This window comes from Lagopus leucura, unplaced genomic scaffold (genome assembly GCF_019238085.1).
Source record: "Lagopus leucura isolate 7727_CA_CO unplaced genomic scaffold, USGS_WTPT01 Super-Scaffold_100015, whole genome shotgun sequence".
Taxonomy (NCBI): domain Eukaryota; kingdom Metazoa; phylum Chordata; class Aves; order Galliformes; family Phasianidae; genus Lagopus; species Lagopus leucura.
Window position 1 is genome coordinate 633,339 of NW_024962269.1, and position 24,263 is coordinate 657,601.

A 24,263-nucleotide genomic window follows, 5' to 3' on the forward strand; every position below is an offset into this window, starting at 1 on the left:
CCTCTGTAGTAACAGGGTTTGTTTCTGTAGCATTAATACTCTGTACACCTGAGGCCAATTAGTGCCTGTCCCGACCCTGTGGGCAGGAGCAGACAGCGGAGGGAAGGAGCGTAGCTCATGCAGTCAGATTGTTATCTTGAAGGAGTAGTTTTATCGTGTAATAGTAGGGCCATAGAGTGGGGTTTTCTGATGAATAGAAGAGCTCTGGTATTCTTGAGTTTGTATTAGCACAGATGGCTCATGGGTATATATTTAATTTAATTTGACAGTCTAAACAATTGAAAGATGGTAGTGAGAAACAACACAGGATCCTGAGCTGATATTAATTCTGGCTAAAAAGGAAGCATAGTTTCCTTGAAAAATTAGTTTAACTTCTATACACAAACTCAGGTGCCCTTTGACCCGTTGTTATCGGCGAGGGTTTAGCCCAGAGTGCCAGGTCACAGCATGCATGGACTGCACTAACTGAAGAAGGGTGGCATATGAACGTGGCATTTACATGGTGGTGGTAAACAGTTGTGTGGTAGGATTTGAAAATACGCTGAGCTCAGGAGATGCGTGAGCTTCAAGATGGAGAAACAGCCGCAGCTGAGCCTGGCTTAATTCTCAAGGATTCTGCTTTTCCTGGGTAGAGATTTTCAGTGTGCCAAAACTAAACTATACTGCAGACTGGGATTTATGGAGATGCAGTTAATGCAGACTGCAAGATATGAAAAGAAGAAAACTCCCAAATGAAAGAAATTTTCTCACAGGCCTGCATTGCTATTTCATTAGAGTTAGTAGACTGTCATGCTCATTCTTTGTGCTTTAGTTTTCCCCTTTGACCTTGTGTCGTTCTGTCTGTTTGACATGTTTATTAAATAGAGGCTGTAGGCTGTGCAGATAAAATCTAATTCAGAATCTCCACATTACAGCAATTTGACTACTTTTTAAAAGTACCCCAAAAAGCTGTGCAGCTGAGTGTTCTCTCCTTTTGGATGTTTCTAACTTTTTTCATGTTTGCAAACTAATTACATATTAATCTTTGTATTCCATTCAGAGCAGGAGTTATTAATGCAAAATGCATTTTGCTCTTCTGCAAAAATGATGTGATTTCTTTTGCTGCTTACTAGGAAATATCATTAGCATTAAGTTTTCCTGGAACGTATAATGTAAGTCAAATGGAACAGTCGACTTAATGCTACACTGCATGTCAACTAGGCAGAATCCAGTTTTCCTGTGTCCCTTCAGAGTTTGAATTTACTCTCATTTGTCTGGCTTTCAATGTTACAGTTCAGTTGTAAGTGCAAGCTACTGAATGAAACAAGAGATCCGATTCCATCCTCTGAAAAACCTCATTGCAGCCAAAAATGCAGTCAGTACTTTCTCCCAAATTTATGTCACTGATGCATTGTGATGCGTGTAATTTCTATAACACACTGCTGGGCTGTAACTTCTGTTTCTTTACCTTTCTTTCAGTCTATCGTTGGTGCTGAAGGACTGTCCCTTGCCTTCCGCCATATTATCAGCTCGTTGCTGTGGTACTGTTCCCAGCATACCTGTGAAGGATTGCTACATGAAGTCATTATTTGTGTGGGCTATTTTACTGTAAACAACACAGATAACCAGGTAAGGCAAATGGAAAATGGGATCAGAAGTTATCGAGTGTGTGTTTAGCCACGGATCCCTCAAAAATAACAAACCCCTTCAACACTGTTTTGAAGAGTTGGGATTCCTGTGAACACAAATATGTGCATTTACAAAATATTAGCTGAAGTTACATGTTTGGAAAAATACTGCAGTTTTATCATGGCCATGAGCAAGTTCTGTGTTCTTACACAGACAACAATGGAGACCTCGTGTTGATCATAATTAAACTCACTCTCTGCCAAGATATACTTAGCAAATATTTTTAATTCCAAGTTAACTTCTTGTCGGCTTGATTGGGCAGCTGTGGTGCCCAAGTACAACCTTGAAAAGACAGCAAAGCAAGTCTGCCATGAAGGCATGTCCTCAAAAGCCAATGCAGTCGTGTGCCTGGGTACCCAGAGAGCTCTTCTAAATGTAAGCCTTCTTGTATCTTTCCAGAAGTAAAGCAAATACTGTCAAACAGACAGTGGAAATCCCTGTCTAGCTTCCTTCATTGTTGTTCACTTCTGTTAACAGACTCTGAGACTTCTCATACTAATGAAAACGGCTTACACAATAACCCAGGTGCAAATCTTCAAAATGATTTTGAATACTTTGGCTTTTAAAAGGCTCCCGGTTTCCTCAGGTCGCACATAACATCTCAGGGGTACTGGCACAGTGGATGTTGGCACTTGCTCTTTTCTTCTGTGACCCTGACTCTGGATATGTGAAAGGTGTGATATGGTGCCTACATCTTTGGTATGATTCAATTTTGTGAAGTTATTTGTTGCTTTTTTTTTTTTTCCTCTCACCATGCTTGTAATAGTTGGTTCCCATTTTTGTTCAGCCTTTGGGGGGGTGTGCAGGATGAGCAGCTTAGTTCCACCGGTTAAATGGGACAACAGAAGAAAGAAGTGGCTCAACTTGTCTGCAAAGGTTAGAGAAAAGCTGTCCACGGTTTTTGACCGTAGTTGGAACATTCAAATATCCTGAAGTTGAAAATGCTGTCGAAAATATTCTGTAATCACATAATATACAGTAACGTTTCTGTGGTTTTGGCCACAGAACCTGAGGGAGGATCCTGCAGCCTTCCTTCCTGGTGGAGCCAAATCCCACTTCAGGGTACAGAGGCACTGCTACCAGCACACAGACTGTCAGGGCCCAAAGCTCAAAGTACAGCCTGGAGCCTCTCAGGAACAGGGGCTGCCTGTGGGCAGTACTCCTCAGTATGGTCATTTTGAAAATCCACGTGACACCACTGCAGTTTTCTCATCCTCAGTGCTGCAGCAGCAGTCGTGCTGGCATCCGGGGGTGCCAGCATACAGCGTTGGTTTTTCTCCACAGTTTCAAAATCTCTTTTCTGGCACACAAGTATAAACAGCTGTGATTTATTGCCAAGAGGACATGCAGCTATAAATGTGCCAGGAGTAGCACAGCAGTGGGATTTCCTACCAGCAGTGCCTGTGGAGCACACTGCAGTGCCTGTCACTGCTCTGCGTTCTGACCTGGGGCAGAGGTCCAGCAGCAGGAGCCCGGCACAGTGCCATGGCAGCAGCTGCCCGTGTGGCTGCAGTCAAGAGACAAAGTGTGTGCATCGTGTGTCGTTCTGCAGGCCTCCTTCCCACTGGTAATCTCAGACTTCTCCATATTTCTCCCGTTACTCCTATTGGAGTGATTGTGCTGTTCCTGACAGCACTGCTAACGTTCCAAAAAGGCAGAATCTTACTCAGTCAGGTACTCATAAAATGTAGGGAAGATTATACAACAGTGTTTTTACTTTTACTGCTGAGCACATCATCATTTGCTGCTAAGCAGGTCATCATTCTCAGGTGCTGTTAGTGTTGTGACTTCCAATAAAGATAGGATGCCCTGACTGAAATGGGAAGTGCTTCCTATTAATTCCCTCATGGTTTAATTTTTTACTACGTTTTGAGCTTCCCTTTTTTTTTTTTCTTTCATTGTGGATCATTCGCAGAGTGCTACTAAAAATAAAAAATGGGTCTCGCAGTGAAAGCTTTCACGTAGCAGACTTGAAATCCTGGAAAGAACTGCATCGTAAAAATAGATCCACGGGACTTGAGCGATGAAGCCAAACTTTCATAGTGCCTGGTAGCTCTTTTTATTTACTACTGGAACAGACTTCTAAAAAGTCGATAACTAACGTATTTCACAGCAAACTTGCATTATTCTTGAAGCCAAATGCATTTCTGTTTGAATTGTTTGCTGTTTAAATAGGTCTTTCCCTCTCTAAATTTCTGTCCCTTATTACAAAGCTGTGTAAGCTTTCATTCCTTTGAACTCATGAAAAAAAAAACCCTGTTATTTACAGCTTCTGCTGTGCCTCTGTCCAACCACATGAACAGGTAAAGTACTCAAAAGGCACACTGAGATAAAGAAAAAAAAGGACATTATTCAGAAGTGTGCAATTTAGAGAATAGATTTCTTTAAAAAAAAAAAAAAAATTAAGAGATTTTACAGTCTGTGAACCTGAACGTGGACTTTCTGAAGCGATGCTGTGATTTTAAGTTAATTATTACTACCATGGAGTCAAAAGGACAATTTCCAAAATATTTCATGCTCGTAGAGTAAAATCCTCCAAGAGCATTGTATGCTCGGTGGGCAGTATGGGATCTGTGCAGCACTTCACAGTTGGTTGGGAGGTGAATGCACAAGTCGGATTCTTTTCTCAGCACTCTGTGCAGCTGGCAGGAGCCCCGCAGTGGGTCCTGCAGATGTGTGCCGGCCTGCGGCTGGGCTCCCACGTCCTGCCATCAGCCCGGGCCCAAATGGTTCTGTCGAGGAGCAGCGAGGACAGTGGGTTGCTAAGGACTGCATTCCATGGTGTTTTGATAGTGCTCGCTCTGTTTATTTTAGCAAGACTTTGATTTTGCTGACTGCCCGCATATCGGCGATACTCCTTCCCTTTTTTTTTTTGTGCATTTTGCTTTAATGTCCAGAGAGCCTTTCCGAGGCAGCTGCCGTCACTGGAGAAATAAATCAGTTATGAAACTGAAAATTTCAGAAAGCAAAGTGTTCCTTTAATATTTTAAATGCTTCGGCATCATCAGTCATGCCTGAACGGCGCTGTCTGTTTTGTCTCGGCACGTGAACTTCTGTTTACGATAGCGATAGACAGCCCTTGTTTTGCAGGACGGGGAGCTCGGCTGTGGTAGGCGCCTGCTCTGCTGGCTGCCCCTTCATCTATTAGCATCCCAAACGGGTCCCATGGTGCCAGGGGTAGGGCTGGACAAGCTCGACCAGCTTAAGAATAATGTCCGGTCTCAGGATGAAGCCGTCGTGTTGTGCCGCGCTGTAAGACCGCAGATGCTAATTAAAATGTTCTTGTTAATTAAAAATATCCTATCCCATTACATTTTTATTCCCTTTCTTCGATTTAATTATTGCAATGACTATAATTAGCATGTGCTGTCAACTCGTTTCATTTACATATTATATTGGATAATTGAATGTGGTCCCGTAATTAAATTAACATGAATGACAGATGATTTGGCTGCTTTTACATTGCTGTACTGGGAATAGAGATCTTTCCATATTCATTGCACTTAGCAAATATTTTTCATTTGAAAAGTCATCACAAATCACATCCTGCGACTCGGGACCTCGTCTGGCAGGCTCTGAAGGAAGTTGCAGTGCTCGATTGTGCAACTTATTTAAATAAAAAGAGCTTTTTTCTTTTTTTTTTCTTTTCCTGTTTGACAGACGATGTATTTATAGAGTGCTCCAGCAGAATCTCACCAGCTTCTGGGACTTGTGTGGAACAGGGCTTTATGCTTCTGAACTGTTGAACTAAAAATACGTATTTTTAGTGCATTGCAGAGCCCAACACTTCTGTCAGAGAGCTCGGGAGAGGTGTATGCAGCTTTACATTTTTTATTTTATTCTATCTTATTTTTATTTTTTTTTTAATCGAAGTAGGAATTGCAGATACAGTTAAGAACTTTTGTGGGGGTAACCAATGCAATTGCAAAAAAAACAAAGAAAAAGATATGCAAACCATATGTCTTTGAGAAAGGGATTTTCATCCCAGAAAGTTTGTCTTGCAGTTGCATTAGTTTAACTAACTTATTTGTCTGTACTTCCAAACCTTTTATCTTCAGACAGCTGTGCCCATAGGAACAGTACACGATTCTTATTGTGACTTTGGGAATAACTGAAATGTTAATATTGGGTAATGTTTGAAAACAGAGGTACACGCAGGTGAATTCAATAGTTTTTCACTCCTGGAGAATTTATCTGTATTGTACAGCCATGAGAGTGTGTTGTAGAGCCTATTTCAGGCATGCCATCTTGCTTCACTTAAAGGCGTAAGGAACAGTGAGATTATGGGCACTTGGGGAAGGAAATTTCTCCTGTCTTAAAAATATGTAATGTCACAAAGTAGTGTCACAAGTGTAAATATAGTGTTCAAAGAAATGGAGTTGTATGGAAGGCACGATGTGGAAACATTCATGGAGTTTATTACTGATTTGCATCACAAAGAAAACCCAATAGAAGTGCTTCTTACAGAGAGTCTTTCCTCTTTTTTAATTTAAATCACTGATTTATCGTTACATTTTCTGACTTCTTAGCATTTCCTTTCTGTTACAGATATTATTTCTATCATAAACCAGTGGAACATTTTATTCCTCATAAAGTAGGGTGTGTATGAACTCAAAGTTGATTAACACAGCACATCTCATACACATATATATGTGATGTAAGTGTAAGTGATGTGCTGTAAGTGTGTAAGTAAGAGATGTGCTGTAAGTGTGGTTGCAAGTACTGCCAGGCTGTAAGGGACACTTACAGAGTGACTTCAGATTACAAACTGCCATCTTTAGGGAAATTACTCTGTGCAGTTGACTGTGTTTGCTTTCACTGAGTTTCAGTGTGTGGCCCTGTTTGGTTGAGTGTTAGCATGAAGAAGGAAAAGTCGTTTTAAAATGTAGAGATCGCAAACTTGGAAATCAGAAAAACAGGGAAGCTTAGAAGAATAGTTCATAAAAATACTATTCAGAGATTCCATGGGAGTTGTTTACTGGCTACCATCATTAAACTTCCATTATTTGTGTTCTTTGGGGGCTGTGCCGGGACTGGAATGATTTTAATCTGGCAGATGGAGGTTTCTAAAAGTAGAACAGGAATAAAGGTGCAGGAATTGGTAGTTACTGAGTAGTAAATAGCAGTACTTGAAAGGAAATAGTAAGAAAGTATCTTTAAGGGTGTGGAATTGATGTTGAAGTTAAGTCTTTCCAAAAAAGTCCTTGAAAACTTTGAGTTTGAATTAAAAATAATAATAGTGCTTGTGGAATAGCTGATTTCAGTGAGCAAGTCATGTGAAGTTGTAGCCTGGACTGCCATTTAGGAGCACTGCAGCTTGTGAGCAATAAAAACCCTGAGGTTTAAACTCAGCATCTTAAAATGCAGTAAATTAAACAACTCAGTAACGCGTGCTTTTTTTCCTATCAATCTTACACAGTCAGCCCACATCAATTCACTTAAGTGAAGGGATGTTTTCAGAAAAGCTGGCATTCCTCACAAGACAGAGAAAAGTGGAGATGCCTCTTGGGTGATTTGTCAGACACCTCTGCTGTTATTTGAGCTTCCTGATAAACAACAATCTTTTCAGAGCAACCGGTGACAATGCAAGTAAAACACAAGGGGAACATGAGGGACTGCGTAGTTCACACTTTGTGTTTGAATTGTATTTCTATTGCTCCGAAATGCATCTCATGCCTCTCTTTGGTTTGGTGTTTTGAGAGGCTGCGGGGAAGGAAATGCAATATGAGCAAAGACTTGAAATTGGTCGTGTTTAGTTTCAGTTTGTAATGGCTGATTCGTGTAGGAGCGTGAGAGAGCACACAGGAGTTGGTAGGAGAAATGAAAGCAGTTGGACTTATTGTCTTGTTTTAAACTGCAAAAAAACAAAGAATAAGCTTGGCTTCCAGTGTCATCAAAAGCAGTATTTGCACAGCTTTAAAGCACAGTCCATAACTAAAGTTTCGAGACGGAGAGGCCTGGAGAGAGCGACTGTCCCATGTCAGGGCCTCTGACGGCCTACACGTTAATCTTGGGTCAGAAAGAGAGAGAGCTTGGTGGTCTCAGCTTAATCCCCAGCAGATCTTTTGTCCACGTCAGAAACACACCACAGAGTTTGGCACAATTCTGTGTAATGAGCAGTTTCTTTCAGCACAGACCTAGGCCTGCCGTATTTTGGCTTTGGCCAGTGGAGATACGTTGGCAGCGGTGGCGGCGCAGGCTTGCACAACGCTTGCCCTTTGCTCTGCCTCTTTCGAACCGAGCGTGCCAGTCTCTCCTTTCCATGGAAATTAAATTTCACACCAAAACTTAACACGAAGTCTGAAGTCTGCAAATCTTTAATCAGGCCTTGCGAACTATTGTCTGTCTTGCCCAATGTGTGAAGGAACTCCCTGTTCTTCTCCTATAGGCTGGTTTTCTAAGTCTCTGCGGACCCCCGGTGACTGTGCCCCACACAGAGAGGACATCAGCCTGCTCTCTGTTCACAGCTTTGGGCTCCAGCAGCTGACAATTGCTGCTCTAAGGGAGGGAGCTTGCAAGAGACCCAGAGAAGTCTCAGAAACCTACATCATCATATTTAGCTCAAACAAATGAGTATCGCTTGCTTGAAGTGATGCTGAAATATAAAGACAGACTAAAATGCATTAAGTCTTGCATAAGTGAATGCTATGGAAAATCTGGCCTGTCTTCCTCTGCTCTTAGTTATGGGTAAATGGAAGAGAACATTTTCTTGCTCTTTGAAGCTTTTTCTCAGCCAGCTCAGCATGTCAAATGGCACGATGTGTTTCACAGGCTTTATTGTCGATTGGGTATTTTTTACAAAGCCTCTGCATTTATTGTGAAAGCCAAAACACAAGATGTACTGGTAATTAAAAAATCTAAGACTGCATCTGCAAGTAGGTTTTTGGAGTGTGACAGAAGAGGCTTGTTGCTTTTGAAGAGGGAGAATGCTCAGTGAGAGCATTTGAGGCTGTAATATTTTAATTACACCTTCTGGGGATTCTCACCCAGCTAGTTCTGCTTTCAAGGATGATGGCAAAAAGCTCTTTGGATAGTTGTTTTGAACTTGTTACAGCTAAAGCCCAGTTCTCTCCAGGCTTTAAATCAAGAATTCTTCATTCACATCAGTGTAGTTTCACCTCTAAGGTTGGACCAGGCTCGGAGCACCTGGTGAAGCTGTGGGTGTCTCTGCTCATTGCAGGGGAGTTGGACCAGATGGCCTTTTAAGGTCCTTTCTATAACTCAAACAGTTGTATGATTCTAAATGAGTAAATAAATTGGGTGCAAGGCCCAGTCCTGATCATTTCCATGTTCAGAATCTTGTTTCAGGATCTGAGATGTAGAATCACAGAATGGCCTGGCTTGAAAAGGACCACAGTGCTCATCCAGTTCCAACCCCCTGCTGTGTGCAGGGTCACCAACCAGCAGCCCAGGCTGCCCAGAGCCACATCCAGCCTGGCCTTGAATGCCTGCAGGGATGGGGCATCCACAGCCTCCTTGGGCAACCTGTTCCAGTGCCTCACCGCCCTCTGAGTGAAAAGCTTCCTCCTAATATCTAACCTAAATGTGCCATGATAGGTTTAAGCTTACAGAATAAATGTGTTGCTCAATAGATTTGATGCATAATAACAAGCTCTTCTAATAGAAAATGTTTGGTCCAACGCTTAAACAAATAAATCTACTGCTAGGGTATTTCGGAAACTTTGGAAACTATTTTCTAGAAAGTGATATCCTGGAATTTAACAACGTACTTAATATATGTTTAACATTAGGCATGATTGCACCCTCACAGGTAAGTGTTTGTTTTTGTATCATTATGTTAAATGCTAAGATGCTGTTATTTTTAGAGTTCAGCCTTTCCTTACTCCTCTTTCTGGTTCTGGTGTTTGGTTACTAGTTCATCCTGCACCCTGTGCATGTGCTAAATGCCCAAGCAGCCTCATTGCATATTAGATTGTTTCCATTCTTCTCTCGTCACATTGTAATGGATCTGATCTTCTACAAGAACAGTTTACAATTATTTGCTTTTTGCTGAATTTAATCTCTGTATACTTTGTTATCTTTTATCTAAGGTGCCTTGCTGTTACTTTGAGTGGCATTTTTTCAGGAATTTTACAGTTTTTCTAGGCTTCCCCCAAGCAACATCATTGATGAACTTCATAACATTTTAAAATACATCATTGTTCTTGTATTTGCCATTTTCCTAGCTGAAATGCTGAGATGTTTTTGGGTGATTACATGAAAACAGCTCAGGTGATTATTTTTTTTTCCTCATGTATGAACAGAGCATCACAAAGCACTTCATTCTTAACCCATAGAGTTACCTCTAGGAGGACACTGCTCATAGTTTGGTTTGTAAGGAGAAAAACATTAATTCTGACCTCCGTTATCTGCATCGCTTCTCTCTGAAAGCTTATGTGTGATGCTAAGAAAATAAACATTGACATTTTTCAAATAGGCCAAATTCTTATTTTAAAATTTGAATGTAACATTTTGGCATGTTATTTTTGCATAGAAATGGTGCTCTGGCTCCTGATAAGATGTTAGGAGGAATTTAGAACATTCTTTGCTCAGAGCCTTGCCAATAGTGGAGTTTGCAAAATGGAAAGAGAAGAGCTTGACCTTAAAACAGAAGAAGAGTCTAAGTGGTGACATATTCCACTGATTGAATGCTAGCAGTATGGGATCTGTTTATATAGAAGCAAAGAAATAATGCAGATCTAACTTTGAAGAGAAACTCTGGACTACTAATATAAAGATTTATTTCTTTTACCAAGTTATAAATAACCTTACATCAAACAAAAGCCTTTAACTGCTTGATGTATTCTGTGTAGTTACAAAGAATGGATGCACAGCGTTTCAGTTCCAGTTCAATAACGTTCAGTTGTTTGTACAAATTAGAATTGACTTTGATATAAATGATAAATAGAGAAGAAACATTAATAGTTCCCATACCAACAGTACAGTTTTAAGATCCAAATGTTTACAGTGGCCGTGTCCAAGTTTGGAACAGAGGGTCATACAGGATTGTGGAAACACCAGGAGTGCCCCTCGGAGAGCTCTTAGCTCTTCATCCACGTTGCTCTCAGAAAATTGCATCTGAACATGAAATAGGTTGCAGCAGAATACAGCAGTCCAGTGGAAGCACACATGTTAGTGCTTTGCTTCATAAACCCCCGGCATTTTATTGAGGAGGATCTATTGCTAAAAATGTAACTCAGCTTTCAGATACAATGGCTGTATTTGTTACTTGGCAGCTGCGGAATACACCTTTTTGTGAGTAGTTTTTCTTTCCAAGAGCTGAGCAAGGTTTCACTTCAGGAAGTTTTAAACTTCATGCAGTTGAGATTCAAGCACATTTTCCTGTTTCCAGTTCACACGTTGCTGTGGTAACTTTGTCTCACTTTTAATGTGATGTAAGAACTGCAACCTCTACTTGGTACTTTGTCCAATTACTAAACAATGTCAGCAACCTCAGAGGAAATAATTGGATAGATGAGAAATGCTCCTGCAGATTTTAGGCGTGCTTTCCAGGTCAGCCGATGATGCCTTATGGCTTTCCAAAGGTTCTCAGTAAATAGTAAATAAAACCTGAAACCATCAGTAGAACTCAATGAAATTCCACTCCAAAAATCACGTTTCCTCTCTCCAGTAATCCTGGGCTGACCTTGGATAGCACACAGGAGTGAAAAGGTGACGTAAGGCTGAACCTTTGTCTGGTTACTTGTAGTAAAATATCTGATAATATTTAGCATATTTGCCTGGAAGCATTAAAAACCATTCTAGGATCTTAATCTTTAAATCTCTGGAGAGCTGCTGGTGAATTTTTAATTCAGTTTCTCTTTTTTCAAACACTTGACATCAGAAGAGTATGCAGTTACAAGCTGGAAACAGAAATTTGGATTGTCACCAAAAATACTTCTTCACGGGTTAAAAAAATGTAAATCTTCACAGAGCAATTTGATTGAACTGCTAGCTCAAGAAAAATGAGTTGAAAAATGTGTCTCTAAACTTACATCTCTAATCAGGCTATTAGGGGTCTGAGGAGTATGTGAATCAGCAGTTTACCCTGATTTGGGTGATATTTGTTCCATGTTTTTACATGCAATCATTCTTTCAACTTTCTGAGTGACATCTGCAATTTCTCAGTGAAAATCCTGATTGTTACCTGTAGGATGTTTATAAACTCAACTACCCTACCCAGGTATGGTTCCAAAGACTGGAGGGTTCGTATTTTAATGTTCTTGTAAAATTAGCCATTGACTTGGTAAGGTTTGACTAATTTGACGTGTAGCTGCTGGTGCCTATCAGTCAGTACAGCAGAATCCTGTTAGCTGGGAAGATTTACAGCACAGCTTTGGACAATGCTCATACATACACAGGTAAGTAGCTGTGTCTTCTGCTCGCAGTAGAAGGAATACAGGGAAAGATTGATTCAAATGCATGTTTTACGTGCTGTGTGTGGTACACAGGGCTGTGAGGTGTTCACTAAATCGTCTTTCTGTTGGTTGCTGCCGTGCAAGTGTTGCCACAGTGTATGTGAGCAGCTATCTGCCTGTCCTTGGCAGCAAGGAAGGGAGCAGAATTCAGACTCTCATTCTCCGGAATCCACAGAAAGTTCATTTTGGGTCTCTGGAGCTTCCCAGGGAAGGAAAGAGCTGCACATTCCTTCCTCTACCTGGAGAGAGTCGAATCTAAGTTATTTAGGCCCTCGTGGTTTATTAGTTTGTCGGTCCTGTGAAGATCTGCTTTGCAAAGGTGCCAGGAAGCAAGGGAAGACTGCTGGACCTGTTGTGGTATGGGAAGGACAGGGATCCAGGATGGAATAGCCTTGTGGCAGTCACCTCGGGTGCAGAGCCAGAAGCCTTATTTCAGTGGCAGGGTAACCCTGATTTCCCAGCAGAATGATGAGTTCCCTTCACAACTTTATTGCATCCCCAGTGCTACAAGGAGCTTTTAATTTTTTGATTGATTGTCCTTTTTTATTGCTCAAGTGCTGTGTGGCATATTGCTGGCTTTTGTCACTGTAGCCTGTTTTGAAAGACTGACTTTTATACTGCTTCAGATTTTCACGGCGAGAAGAATTGCAGCTAAATGGGTAAGCAATATACTGCACAGTCAATATTGGTCCAAATGGACTTGAGAAAAAAGGTGGGTTTCATTTAGAGACATTAGAAATCATTCTTTCCATGGATCAGGGCAGTCATTGCGCTTGAGGGGCAAATGGGAGCAGGGGCTGCCTGCTAGGGAAGGGGTGAGCACCTGCTAGCACAGTTGGATATTAAAGTGGTGTAGTTTGTGCAGCCTTCCTAACAATTTATTTGGTGGAGAAGCTGTTTGAGTTCAGCACAGTAGGGCACCTGAGATGTTGTGGCTTCTTTTCAGCAGGCTCCTACATGGAGAGCAAAGAGCTATTTAAGCAAGGCTGAGGCAAAAACAATAAGGTGGTATGAATAACTTAATTTCAACAGGAGGCAACAATTTAAATACAATACAGAAAACAACAACATGGAGTTGCCTGCTCTGAGGAACAATTAAAAATACATAGCTTTTAGTAACTTGATAGACAGGTCTCAATTCAGAAAAAGAAAACAGCAAGCAAATATTAATGGGACCTGGGCACCTATTTGAAGTTAAGCGGGTGCTGAAGTGCTTGGCTGTACAGAAATGCAGAGATTTAATTAGGATCTTGTTACGTGTGACAGGCATCTCTGACTTTCAGGCTGGAGAAGGAGCAGCAAGAAAAGCTAACTCTAGGATTTCAGCACGTGGCGTAGGTTCCTGTGCTGCCTTTCTGTAAGCAGTTTGTATCTCATATTGGAGCATTTTGTGAGATGAGCATGCCAGGCCTGCAAAACTCCCTGAGATGATTCAGCAAGGAGGCACAAGTCGCTGTTTAAAGTAAAAATAAAAATAAAAATAGAGTCCTTTGCAACTGTAAAGAAGTCATAGATGAGGCGTTCATTTGTTTTCTTTGTTGGTCATCTGCTAAATTGAGTTCTGGACTTTCTGCTCTATTGGAGGTTTGTATGTCTGCAGGTTTTTTTCCAGATAGGAGTTGTTTGATGACTTCTTGTTTTTCAGGGTACGTACTGTAGTGTATCAGGTTTAGCAGCTGCGTTGGTACAGTGAGCTAAACTCATTAAATTGATTCCACATGTGATAAATACCAGATTAAAACAATGAACAGCTCTCAAGTAGAACTTTCCTATCTTTAATGTCAATAACGTTGCAGTTAGAAAGTTGGGGGGAAAAGCAACCAACCCCAAATGGTAATGTTGTGTGCATGTTGCTTATTTGGGAAGAGAACTCTTAATTCCCTGTGATGTTTTTGGAATGGGTAAGGGGGTGAAGTGTGAAGTGAGAAAGAGCTCAGAACTGCTTGTCCTGTGCCTGCTCAGCAAGTCCAGGGGATAGCAACAAAGAAATAGGTTTCCCTCCCTCTGTCCTTTGTCACAATACCAGTTGTAGCTATTGGAGTAAAATTGTAAATGATTAAAAATGCTTTTCTGATTGGAGGATTTACTGTAGAAAAACCTACGGTCAAATAATAATAACAGTATATTTATTATAACAATAAATAAAGAATCCCAGCAGTAATCACCAAGAATGGTAGCCAGCAGTTAAGTGTAGCATCATCCAAACGCTTCGGTGGTGGGCTGCTAGATACTTTCCTCAAAAGAGCAATGCTTAATTGTCACATATTTGTCTGCCTCTTAAAAATTCCTGCCGGCTTTAAGGTCATTAAGACGTTTCTACCAGTGTTTTGAAAGGTTTTCAGTGTATTTTAGGCTGGTGAACTGCAAAAACGCAAACGATTACTTTGTTGATCTTGTTTTTAAACTGAACTGCATTATCGACTCAGTGTGTTCTTAAGGTATTGTTAAAAGTGCTTTGAAAACTTGTAAATCCCTGTAATTTATGTTCCTGTGGTCTCGACTGCTTCTTTCTGTCCTTCTGGTTTTAATTTGAACGCAGTCTTGTCTGGGTGTGTACCTGTAAAATTGTGTTTTTCCAAGTACAATTTACAGTCGTGACCCTAAGTTTTACAGTGTTCAGCCCTATAGGAGCTTCCTCCTATGCCGAAAAGCCAACTTTGGGTCAGACAGCTCTTTCATATTATAATTGTCTAATCGAGGTTCCTTGGAACAGATCCTGACGTTTTGTAGTGTATCACAAAGGCTGTATAAGAATATCAAGTAAATGGGAAAGGTTCCTTTGCGAGAGACCAGTATAGCATTGCCTGATTTCTTCAGATGTACACAGTTGTAAACTTAGCCTGCTTCATGACAACAGTCCCATTTATCTAAACAATTCTCCTTTTAGAGTCAATGGCACTGATAGAAACTGAGATAAGAAATACAGATGGGAGGGTCTTTCAGAGTCTCCACTGAAACTAGTTGCTGTGCAGCTTACAATCACCTTTTCTTTTCAGTGCCTGAGAATGCATAGCAGACATCCACGATGAAACAGAGTCCTCTCTGGCTGCCAGAGAGCACTTGGGTAAAGGATGAGCGAGCTGCATGTGGGTTTTTACAGTCCTGGTGATCTCGGATCTTGCTCTTGACTTTTTTTCCTTTTTTTTCCTTCTTAATAAAGACGTGCTTACTGTGTTTAAATGGCTGCAGTTGGGAGAGTTGTTTGGCAGTTCTAACTCACAACGGTCCCTTTGCTTTCATTCTCTGCCTTACGTGAAAGTATTGTAATCTTCAGATTAATCTCTCTCTTGTTTTTTTTTTTTTTCTTTTTTAATTGTCTTTTTTGGTAATAGAAGCAAAAGCAGTTTACAGCCTTGGTGTTCCTCTGCAGTAAATACAATACTTGCACACTAAAACAGGAGTTACTCGGACTAAATGTTCTGAGATTTATTTTTAGTATTTACTAAGATGTTTTCTTCTCATCCGCGCTCATATTTTCAGCATGACTTCAGCACTGGTTGATCCACAGGAAGACCAGATAGAGCACGTGTCCTCACTCTGTTACGTTTGTCTTTCAGATCATTGTGCAGTCTGGCCGTCACCCCACGGTGCTGCAGAAGCTGTGCCAGTTGCCTTTCCAGTATTTCAGCGATCCTCGGTTAATCAAAGTGCTCTTCCCTTCGCTAATAGCTGCTTGTTACAACAACCCTCAGAACAAGCTCATTCTGGAGCAGGAGATGAGCTGTGTGCTCCTCGCCACCTTCATTCAGGTAGCAGCGCCGTGCAGCAGTGCTGCAGGATGACTGCGGCCCTTTTTCTCGCCTTTGCTGTGTGCATGGAAATTATTTGCCTTACGTAAAGCGAGTAAACAGCACTGAAGTACTTTAAGATCCTCTGCAGCTCTTTTCAAACCACAGATTATGCCTGTACTTGAGATATCTCATAACGCTGAAAGATTACCCGAGCAGTTCAGGTTCTCGCTGTCGCGTGCAGAATCCTGCTTTCACTGAAGTTAGTGATGTGCCAGAAGGATGCGATGCGAATTGTCCTATTACAAGGCAATCCTTAAAATACTTTTTTTAAGCTACTGCATATGCAGCATATTTGAAATCTGTGTATTGATGTGTTTACATCTAAATGTATGGCTGTATATTGCACACAACAGATTTACAGAGAACAGAACAGCAGTGTATATATTTGATGCAGAAGGCACACAACATATGTTACCGGTCTAATCGTGCAGTCTTTACTTCTGACAGTAAGCCACTGAGGTCGTTACAAATACTGCTCTAAGTAAGGTTTTACAGCAGCTTTGTTCCCTTTGTGTCAATCTATATGCTGTGCTGTACTTACCAAACCTGTTTCATGCTTTCTATATATTTTACTGGCTGTTTTTAAATAAGTAAATGCTGTTTTCATCAACGCTATCACAAAATAACGTGCTTTGGTCACCTGGAAGTTCCTGTTATTGCTACAGAAACGGTCGTGCAGCTCTTCCCTAATGCTTTACAGCCAGTCCTGAGGCAGGCTGCCCCAATTGAGGGGAAAGGACGCAAGAACTAAATATTTACTGCAAGTTTCAGCGTGACTCCTGAGTTACTGAGCACGACTGCTTTTCGTTCTTTGAACACTCAAATAGTAGCAGCTTAAGGAAGAAAGAAAACTTTTGAGCTTAGCAGAACTTGCAGTGGAGCTTCTGTTGAAATACGAAGCCGTAATTCGTGCCTCACCTTGACTTTTTTCATATGGACACATTTTAATGTGGGAGCTACAGATATCACTGTAGAAGCTGCGGTGGCAAAAAGTAGCTTCAGCAGTATGAGAAAACACAGCAGGCTGGATTTGTGTTCCAATTCAAAAGTACAGAGAAGAGTAGGGAAGAGTCCCCCATCAAATAATTAGCTTTATTTGCCTTGATTCCTTTTCTCTACTAGAAACTGTGGCATTTAAGTCTCCACTAGCTGCAGCAAAACGTATTTCCAAGGGTCGGTGTTATTAGTTTCACTTCCAATTAGAGCTGGATTTCTATCCCAGATGCCAAGTCCTCATACTGTTCTTTCAGGCTTTTAGAAGAGGTGTTGCATTAATGTATAGAAGATCCTTGTGTGTGTGTGTGTGCAATCTTACTGCCGTGTCATTGCTCACCTCCCTGCTACTTCACTGTTGCACCCCTTTGAGAATCAAACCCCAAATGTTGAACACGCGCAGAGAGCGAATCCGGCAGGCACAGAGGAGCGCTCCCATAGCTGTGCACACAGCAGAGCCCTGCCCCTCTGCTTCGGTTTCAACCCGCTGCTTTTTTGTCAGGCAAATCCCTCACTCCCTTCCGTGGAAGTTTTGGTAAAGTCTGCAAAATATTTCCCTGGGACCAGAAAATGAGATTCTTCCTGTGCCAGGGAATGCAAAAAGAAGCCCTGTTTATGTAAGAGTTTGGTGGTGTGTACAAATATAACACTTAAATATAGTGTGTTAAATGTGTGCAGCATCAATCAAAGGAAAATGATTGCTGGATTTTACAACTATCAGCGTTGCACCTCCCTGCCAGCAGATCTGCTGCCATCCCTTGAAGGTTGCATCATCCTTTCTCTTACTTCTGTCTCTGGATACACTGGAACAATTGTAAAAAAAAATATTCAGAAATAGCCACAATCTGTTAAATTGTGTCTCATGTCAAACGACCCCAGCCCTGCTTAGGGAGTGCAGGAACAAAAGGCGGTTTGCTCGGAGCCCTGCGCACTGGAGCAGCCCGAGGGAGCAGGGCTTGCTGTGCTCTCTGGAGCTGATCACGGCCTTGAGAGAACTTTGCCTGCTCTCAGGGAATGGGGATCTCGAGCTGCAGGGTGCAATTGGGTCGGTCAGCAATGGAGTGAGAGCGTGTTTGGAATTCACAGCCTAACTCCAAAACGCGTGGTAAAGAAATACGGCCGTAGTCACTGTCTCAAATTGAAAATAGTGAGAATAATTATTTCTGAGGAAGGTAATAAAACTGCTATTTCTCTGCTGTAAATTAAAAATAGATGTACGTTGAAATTGTGCAAAATCCACTCTGAGCTATAGAAACTAAGTGCTGGCAGGGTTTTGATACAACGTGTGGCAAACAAAGCGCTTTGTTAACATGCAGATTTCATAAAGCATTCGTTTTCTTGGCCGACTTTGAAGACTTTACAAAATGGTTTTAATTCCTCAAATGCGAGATCTGAAAATCTGATGCTCTTTTTCTTTCCCATAGGATTTTGCACAGAGCTCAGGCCAAATGGATAATCTGTTATCTCAGCAGAGGGGTATGTCTCCATTGAATGTAACGGAGTACAACTGGGTAACAAAATATGTACATACTGTGTTTTGCTGTGATTTGGATATTTTTTGCATCTGCATCACCATAAAAAGGAATACAGTAAACTGCAAAATGATTTTCCAGTCTTGGGAGAGGCTCTCTAGCTTAAAATCTGACCTGAAAGTATGCGACTTCCAGTCTTTGCTCACAGTATCAGGAATCTGGGCTGTTAATCTTTATTAAACGCTACGTGGTATTCTGTCTTAAAACGTGATACTGTACGTGCACGTATTTAATTAGCTGTCACAAAGGCTGCTTTCAAAAGTCTTAGGTTACAGCAGCCGTGCAGCCATCCCAACACACCCGAGGAGCCAGAAATTAGTAAAATACTGTCCTGTAATTATTCCACAAAGTTCCTTGGGCTGCAGGAGTTGCAAATACTGCATAAAAAACAGCTAACCCACCTATGCTGGCCAGTTGGAAGGCGCTCAGCTAAGGCAGCTCTTGCTCATTAAATAGATGGGAAATTGAAGTATGCTGGTGGGGAAAACATCTGGAGTCACCCACGTTTTGCATGAAGTGCATCTCCCGTTTCTCCCTCATAGTGGGCAGAGTTTCACCACAGCATTGCTGGGGGGTTGGCAGGGGAGGAACGGTTCTAGCTCTAAGTCACAAGATTTTTAAAAATACACTGCAAAATGAAGGTAGGTATGGTGTGATTTTTACTGTCGGCATTCTCCCTTCCAGTCTGAGGCAGCCTCGTGCAATGTCTGCAAAACAAACTTTCCAGAATTAATGTGTTTGCATGAGAATCAGCTTGAGAAACAGCTAGAATCCAAGCAGGGAACTGCTTTTTATTTTCATTATTCAAACGGAATGAGCTTTTAAACAAAGATGACTACGTGGTGACATGAGAGTGTGATTTCTGAACATTCCCCAGATGCAAAAAGAGGAGATAATAATAGCAGCATAGGCAGGATTATTTTTATCTATTTTATCATGCCAGTGTGAAGGGCAGCATCCCCCCAAAATGCAAACAGGAACAAAAGTACTGCTCATAACCAGGAGGGGAACGGCTCCTTGTGAGGGTGGATAGTGATAGCACGAGGGGGAATGGTTTTAAACTGAGACAGTGGAGGTTTAGGTTAGATAGTAGGAGGAAGTTTTTCACACAGAGGGTGGTGAGGCACTGGAACAGGTTGCCCAAGGTCTGTGGCTGTGGATGCCCCATCCCTGCAGGCATTCAAGGCCAGGCTGGATGTGGCTCTGGGCAGCCTGGGCTGCTGGTTGGTGACCCTGCACCCAGCAGGGGGTTGGAACTGAATGAATATTGTGCTCCTTTTCAACCCAGGCCATTCTGTGATTAAAAGAGAACTTGGGAGTTCTCCACTGCTCAGTTCAGGGTTGGGCCTCACAAACCTTGGCACATGTGTGCAGCCTGCTGTCCTCATGGGAAAGCTGTGGGTCTGGGGGCTGAGGAGCAGCTGCTGAGGAGGCAGGGCCGGATGAGGGCACGCACCAAACGCTGTGGGCTCAGAGCCCTGCACTCACCTCCCTGCATGGCGTGAGGACTGGGGGGGGGGGGGTGAGGAGGTGACGTGGCCGGAGTTGGCCGCCTGTTCATTATTCTTGTTTTATTGCCATCTTTCTGAAGAGGGAATAACCGGATAATTTTACCTTCTGTCTCCCACAGAGAAGCGGTTCTGCGCTCAGGACTCCCTCGAGCTGCCCAACCGCTTCCCCCGGCAGTGCTGGGAGGAGGCCCGGCAGTTCTTCCTGCGGCGCTGAGGGCCGCGCCAACGCACCACCGCTGCTGCTGTAGATACGTGTAATTTGCACTATTTATATCCCCAGCACTGTAGATACTTTCGAGTTCTGTTTTGTAATTTTGATAATTGGAGTTAATTTCAGTCGTGTGTCCCAACGTCCCGGATCCTTCCTACGGTGTAGTGTGCTGGCATTGGAGCTGCGGAGAGGAGACTGCAAGCAGAAATGCCTTCTGTACATCTGTAATAAAGTAACTTATTCTGGCTGTGGTGTGCTGGGCTCTGAGTTGCCATGAGGAAAGGCTCTGGGGGGGGGGGCTGGGATCGGAACGGGCTGTGGGGAACCTTCGCTTGTAGTTCAGTGGCGACTCGTGGCGGCGTAACACGGATTTTGTAAACCACGCACATTTTCACCGTTTCGATAAGACTTTAATAACGCTCCTTTCAACCTTGTGCTGTTCTCTTAACGGGGTAAAGTCTCCACGAACCGCAATTAAAGCCTGCGAAGCAGCTGCCGTCTCCTCGAGCTTTCTTCCGCGCGCCGCCCGCCCCGAGCCGCCCTCGTGCCCGCTGTGCCCCCAGCAACCCGGCCCGGGGCTGACGGCGTTCGGCCGCCCTGATTTCCTGTCCGATCTGCGGGCAGCCGGAGCTCCCCGCAGGTAACTCCGAGCCCCGCGGTTAAGCGGGGATCCCTCCCACCCGCCCCGGGCCGGCGGCCGTTCCGCAGCCCGTCTCTTCCCCTCGTAACCCGGGCCGCCCCGTGAGCCCGACGGCCCCGCAGCGCTCGACCCGCGGCTGTCCCCGCGCGGCCGGAGCTCCCGCACCGCCCCACGACACCGCGGCGGCTCCGGGAACGCGAAAGGTCGGGGCCGCGGAGGGCCGGCCAGGCTGAGAAAGGGGAGGGAGAGGCGGGGAGCCGGAACGGGAGCGCGGGTGGAGGAAGGAAGGCGAGGAGCCGCTACCGGGGAGAACGGAACGTCTGTGTGCGAAGGGGAGCCCCGCGGCAAAGCCCCGCATCGCGGCAGGTGCGGGCCGGCCCCGGGCGCTGCCCGAAAGGGAAAGCCGCGCTCCGCCTCCCGGCTATAAATAAACGGGCGGCGGTCGGAGCCGATTAGCGGTGCGGGTGGCGATGCCGCAGAGCCGCGCCGCGGGCTGAGCCCGCCCCGCCCGGAGCTCCGTTTCGTTGCAATGTTTTCGTTTTCCTTTTTTTTTTTTTTTTTTTTTTTTTTTCTTTCTTTTTGTTCGTTTGTTTTTATTAAGTCCAAAATATTTAATCCCACTATTCAACCGCTGACTCTGACAATAAATAGCAATAACTTACTTTTGTTCGTTTAAAGGCTCAAACAATCCGTCCTCCGTCCGTCGCTAACGCCGGCAGCGCTGTGCCGTCGCACCGCCCCGTCTCCGCGCTCCGGCGCTGCGGGAGGCACCGGCGTGAGGCGGCCCCGACGGCCGCGGGGCTCCGTTCCCCATTCGCTGTGATTCGAGTTTTCGTTTCTGTTCCAGGCGAGGAAGAAGAGCCGGCGCCGCGCCGGGCAATCCGCTTTCATCGGGGAAAAGAAACATCGAAATACGCAGCGCCGAACCTCCGCGCAACGAAATAAGCGGGGCGGGGGCTCTCCTCTCTCTTTCTCTCTCCGGTCCGGTAAAGGCAGCGAGAATCCCGGCTCTTTTCGGCCGTCGGCAAGGTACGTTCGGTTTGGTTTTAAATAGGGATAATTAAAAGACAAAGGCGCTCGTCCGGCGCGCTGGGCGCGGCGCGGGGCCGGGTGTCTCATGCAGGGAGCGCGGCATGCGGAGGTCCCGCGGCGGCGGGAGCCGGACGGCCTCACGTCTCGGCCGGGCTGGGCACCATGCTGTTGGGAGTGTCGGGGAGCTGGGAGGAGAGCGAGGTCACGTCGCTGCCGGAGGACGTGCCCAAAGAGCCGGACTCGGAGAACGAGACCTGGGGGAGCAGCGGCGATGAGCCCCGCGGCGGCCCGCCCGTCCCCGCCCCGCACCGCTCCCCGCCGCGCCCGAGGCTCACCAGCTGCTGGAAGGCGGCGGGCGGCTCCAGGTCGCTCTGCAGCGCGAAGTCGCTGAGCGCCTTCCAGGGCGGCTGGTAGGTCTGCACCTCCACCGCGCTGCCCTGCACGGCGCTCTCGTGCCGGACGGGGCTGCCGGCCACCAGTGGCGTCCCGGTGAGGCCCTGCAGGCTCTGCGGGCACGCGGCGCTTCAGCGCGGCGCCCCGACTCCCCCCCCCTGTCCCCTCCCGAGCCTCCGCCCGGCCGCTCACCGTCTTGTCGCTGTGCTGCTGCTGCTGGAGCTGCTTCATGAGGATGGACTTCTTCTTGTCCTTGCAGCGCTTGTTCTGGAACCAGACACGGATGACGCGCGGGCTGAGCCCCGTCATCTCCACCAGCTGCTCCTTCATCAGGGCGTCGGGTCTCGGGTTGGCGGCGTAGCAGGTCCGCAGCGTGTGCAGCTGCTTCTCGTTCAGCACCGTCCTCACGCGGGTGGTCTTCTCGGCCGCTTTGTGCGACTGCGGCCGCGGGCCGGGCGGCCGTCCGGGCACCGGCTCTGCGCGGCGGAGAGAAGGAAGGAGGGAGGGAAGGAGGGCGCGCGCCGTCAGCGCCGCCGCCGACGGCCGCCCGCAGCCCCCAGCCCGCCCGTCCGCCCCGAGGAGCGGCAGCGGCGGGCCGGAGCTGTGTGCCGGTACCTGCGAGGTGCGCGGGCGGTGGCGCGGGGCTGCGGGGTCCGCGGGCGGCGGTGCCGTCGGTGGGCGGCCCGTGGTCGGCGCGGCAGAGCAGGTCGCGCTCCCGGAGGCAGAACTGATCCCCGGGCAGCAGCTGGCGGCCGCAGGCGGCGCAACGGAAGCACTCCAGGTGGTAGACGTGGTCGCGGGCGCGCATCACCAGGTCGCTGCTGCTGAAGGCCGCCCGGCACTGTGCGCACTTGATGCCGAAGAGCCTGAGGGGCGGCGGCGCGCCGTCAGCGCTCGGGGAGCGCGGGGCCGCGAAGGGCTCCGAGCTCGGTTCGGGTTCGTTTCGTTTCGTTTTAGAACGAGCGGGTCACCTGCCGTAGTCCCGCTTGCAGTAGGCCTTGCCGTCCCGCAGGAAGCACGTGCAGGTCTCGTCCAGCGGCTGCCCGCACTCGGCGCACTTGAGGCAGGCGACGTGCCACTCCAGATCCGGAGACACCCGCAGCAGAAACGGGTCCTGGATGCGGCCCCCGCAGCCCGCGCACAGCGCCAGCCCCGGCCGTCCTGCGGGACCCGCGGCGTCAGCGGGCGGCGGGGGGAGGCTGCGGGCTGCGGGGCTTTGTTCTTTTGGGGGTTTGGGTTTCTGGTTGTTTCGTTTTTGTTTTCTGTTTTTTTGTTTTTTTTGGGTTTTTTTAAGCAAAATTGAAAGAAAGAGAGAAATACGGGCGGGAACGGGGAAAGAAATAAAAGAGCCGCGACGGGAGAAAACGGAGCGGTGGGGATTCCGAGGAGAAAGTTGACTGGGGGAAATCATAGGAAATCAACCCAGGAAAAGATAGAAAAGTGGAATCTCGGAAGTGGAAAGAAACGCAGAAACGCAGAAAGACCAATACAGAACGAGGGGAAGGCGGAAAGAAAGAACGAAAGAAAAAGAACTAACGATGGAAAGACAGAAAGAGAAAGAAGAGCAAAGGGAAAAAAAAAAAACGGAAAGAGAGAACGAAGGCAGGAAAGCGGACAAACGAAAACGGAAAGGGACATCGGGCAGACAGAAAGAAAAAAACCCCAAACAAAAACGGAAGAACAGAAAGAGAAAGAAAGAAAGGAAAACGGAAAGAGAAACAAAAAAAGAAAACCGAAACGCGGAAAGAGAAGGAGGGAACGAAAGAACGACGCGAGAAGGAAGGACGGAGCGGGCGCGGGGAGCACGGGGAGACGCCGCAAAACCGTGCCGCCTCGCGCCCAGCCCGCAGCCGCCCGTGGGGCCCTTCCCGGCGCTGTCAGCGAGGCGCCCGCCCGACGGCACCGCGGCGCCCCGCGGCCCTCCCGCCCCGGCACTTACTCTTGGCGGGCTCCCCCATGGCGCTCGGGAGCGGCCGCGGCAGGAGGATGTCCACCATGCGGGCGGCCCCGTGCGCACCGGCGGCGATGCGCGATGCGGGACGCGGCGCCGCCGCTCCACCACTACCCGCGCCGC

The 24,263-nt window shown here is 45.9% G+C and overlaps 2 protein-coding genes across 4 annotated transcripts in view; one reads left to right on the plus strand and one right to left on the minus strand.

Moving 5' to 3' along the window:
• The window catches only part of SCAPER (S-phase cyclin A associated protein in the ER), a 143,915-nt gene extending 123,298 nt beyond the window's left edge, over positions 1-20,617 (plus strand). For 2 of the 3 annotated variants that reach the window (XM_042875624.1, XM_042875625.1), the window contains exons 29-31: positions 1,459-1,608; positions 15,644-15,835; positions 18,295-19,489. In XM_042875624.1, the coding sequence (XP_042731558.1) occupies positions 1,459-1,608; positions 15,644-15,835; positions 18,295-18,582 (630 nt within the window). In that variant the 3' untranslated portion in view covers positions 18,583-19,489. Of the gene's footprint in view, positions 1-1,458; positions 1,609-15,643; positions 15,836-18,294; positions 19,490-20,032 lie in introns of those variants that run through there. The other variant, XM_042875626.1, reaches the window with a different exon arrangement.
• A 1,241-nt stretch (positions 20,618-21,858) lies between these two features.
• Positions 21,859-24,186, minus strand: ISL2 (ISL LIM homeobox 2). Its single transcript, XM_042875627.1, has 6 exons — positions 24,129-24,186; positions 23,161-23,350; positions 22,805-23,055; positions 22,382-22,665; positions 22,132-22,302; positions 21,859-22,050 (listed from the first exon to the last, which is right to left on the minus strand). The coding sequence occupies exons 1-6, from the start codon at positions 24,184-24,186 to the stop codon at positions 21,934-21,936; spliced, it is 1,071 nt and encodes a 356-aa protein (XP_042731561.1). The 3' UTR covers positions 21,859-21,933.
• Positions 24,187-24,263: the final 77 nt, after the last annotated feature.

Bases quoted from the DNA above. Each gene is read 5' to 3' on its own strand.
- ISL2 (XM_042875627.1), bottom strand. From the start codon at position 24,186: ATGGTGGACATCCTCCTGCCGCGGCCGCTCCCGAGCGCCATGGGGGAG. The intron at 23,351-24,128 runs GTAAGTGCCGGG...CGGGTCCCGCAG, and splicing joins CATGGGGGAGCCCGCCAAGA to GACGGCCGGGGCTGGCGCTG. The intron at 23,056-23,160 runs GTGACCCGCTCG...GCCGCCCCTCAG, and splicing joins TGCAAGCGGGACTACGGCAG to GCTCTTCGGCATCAAGTGCG.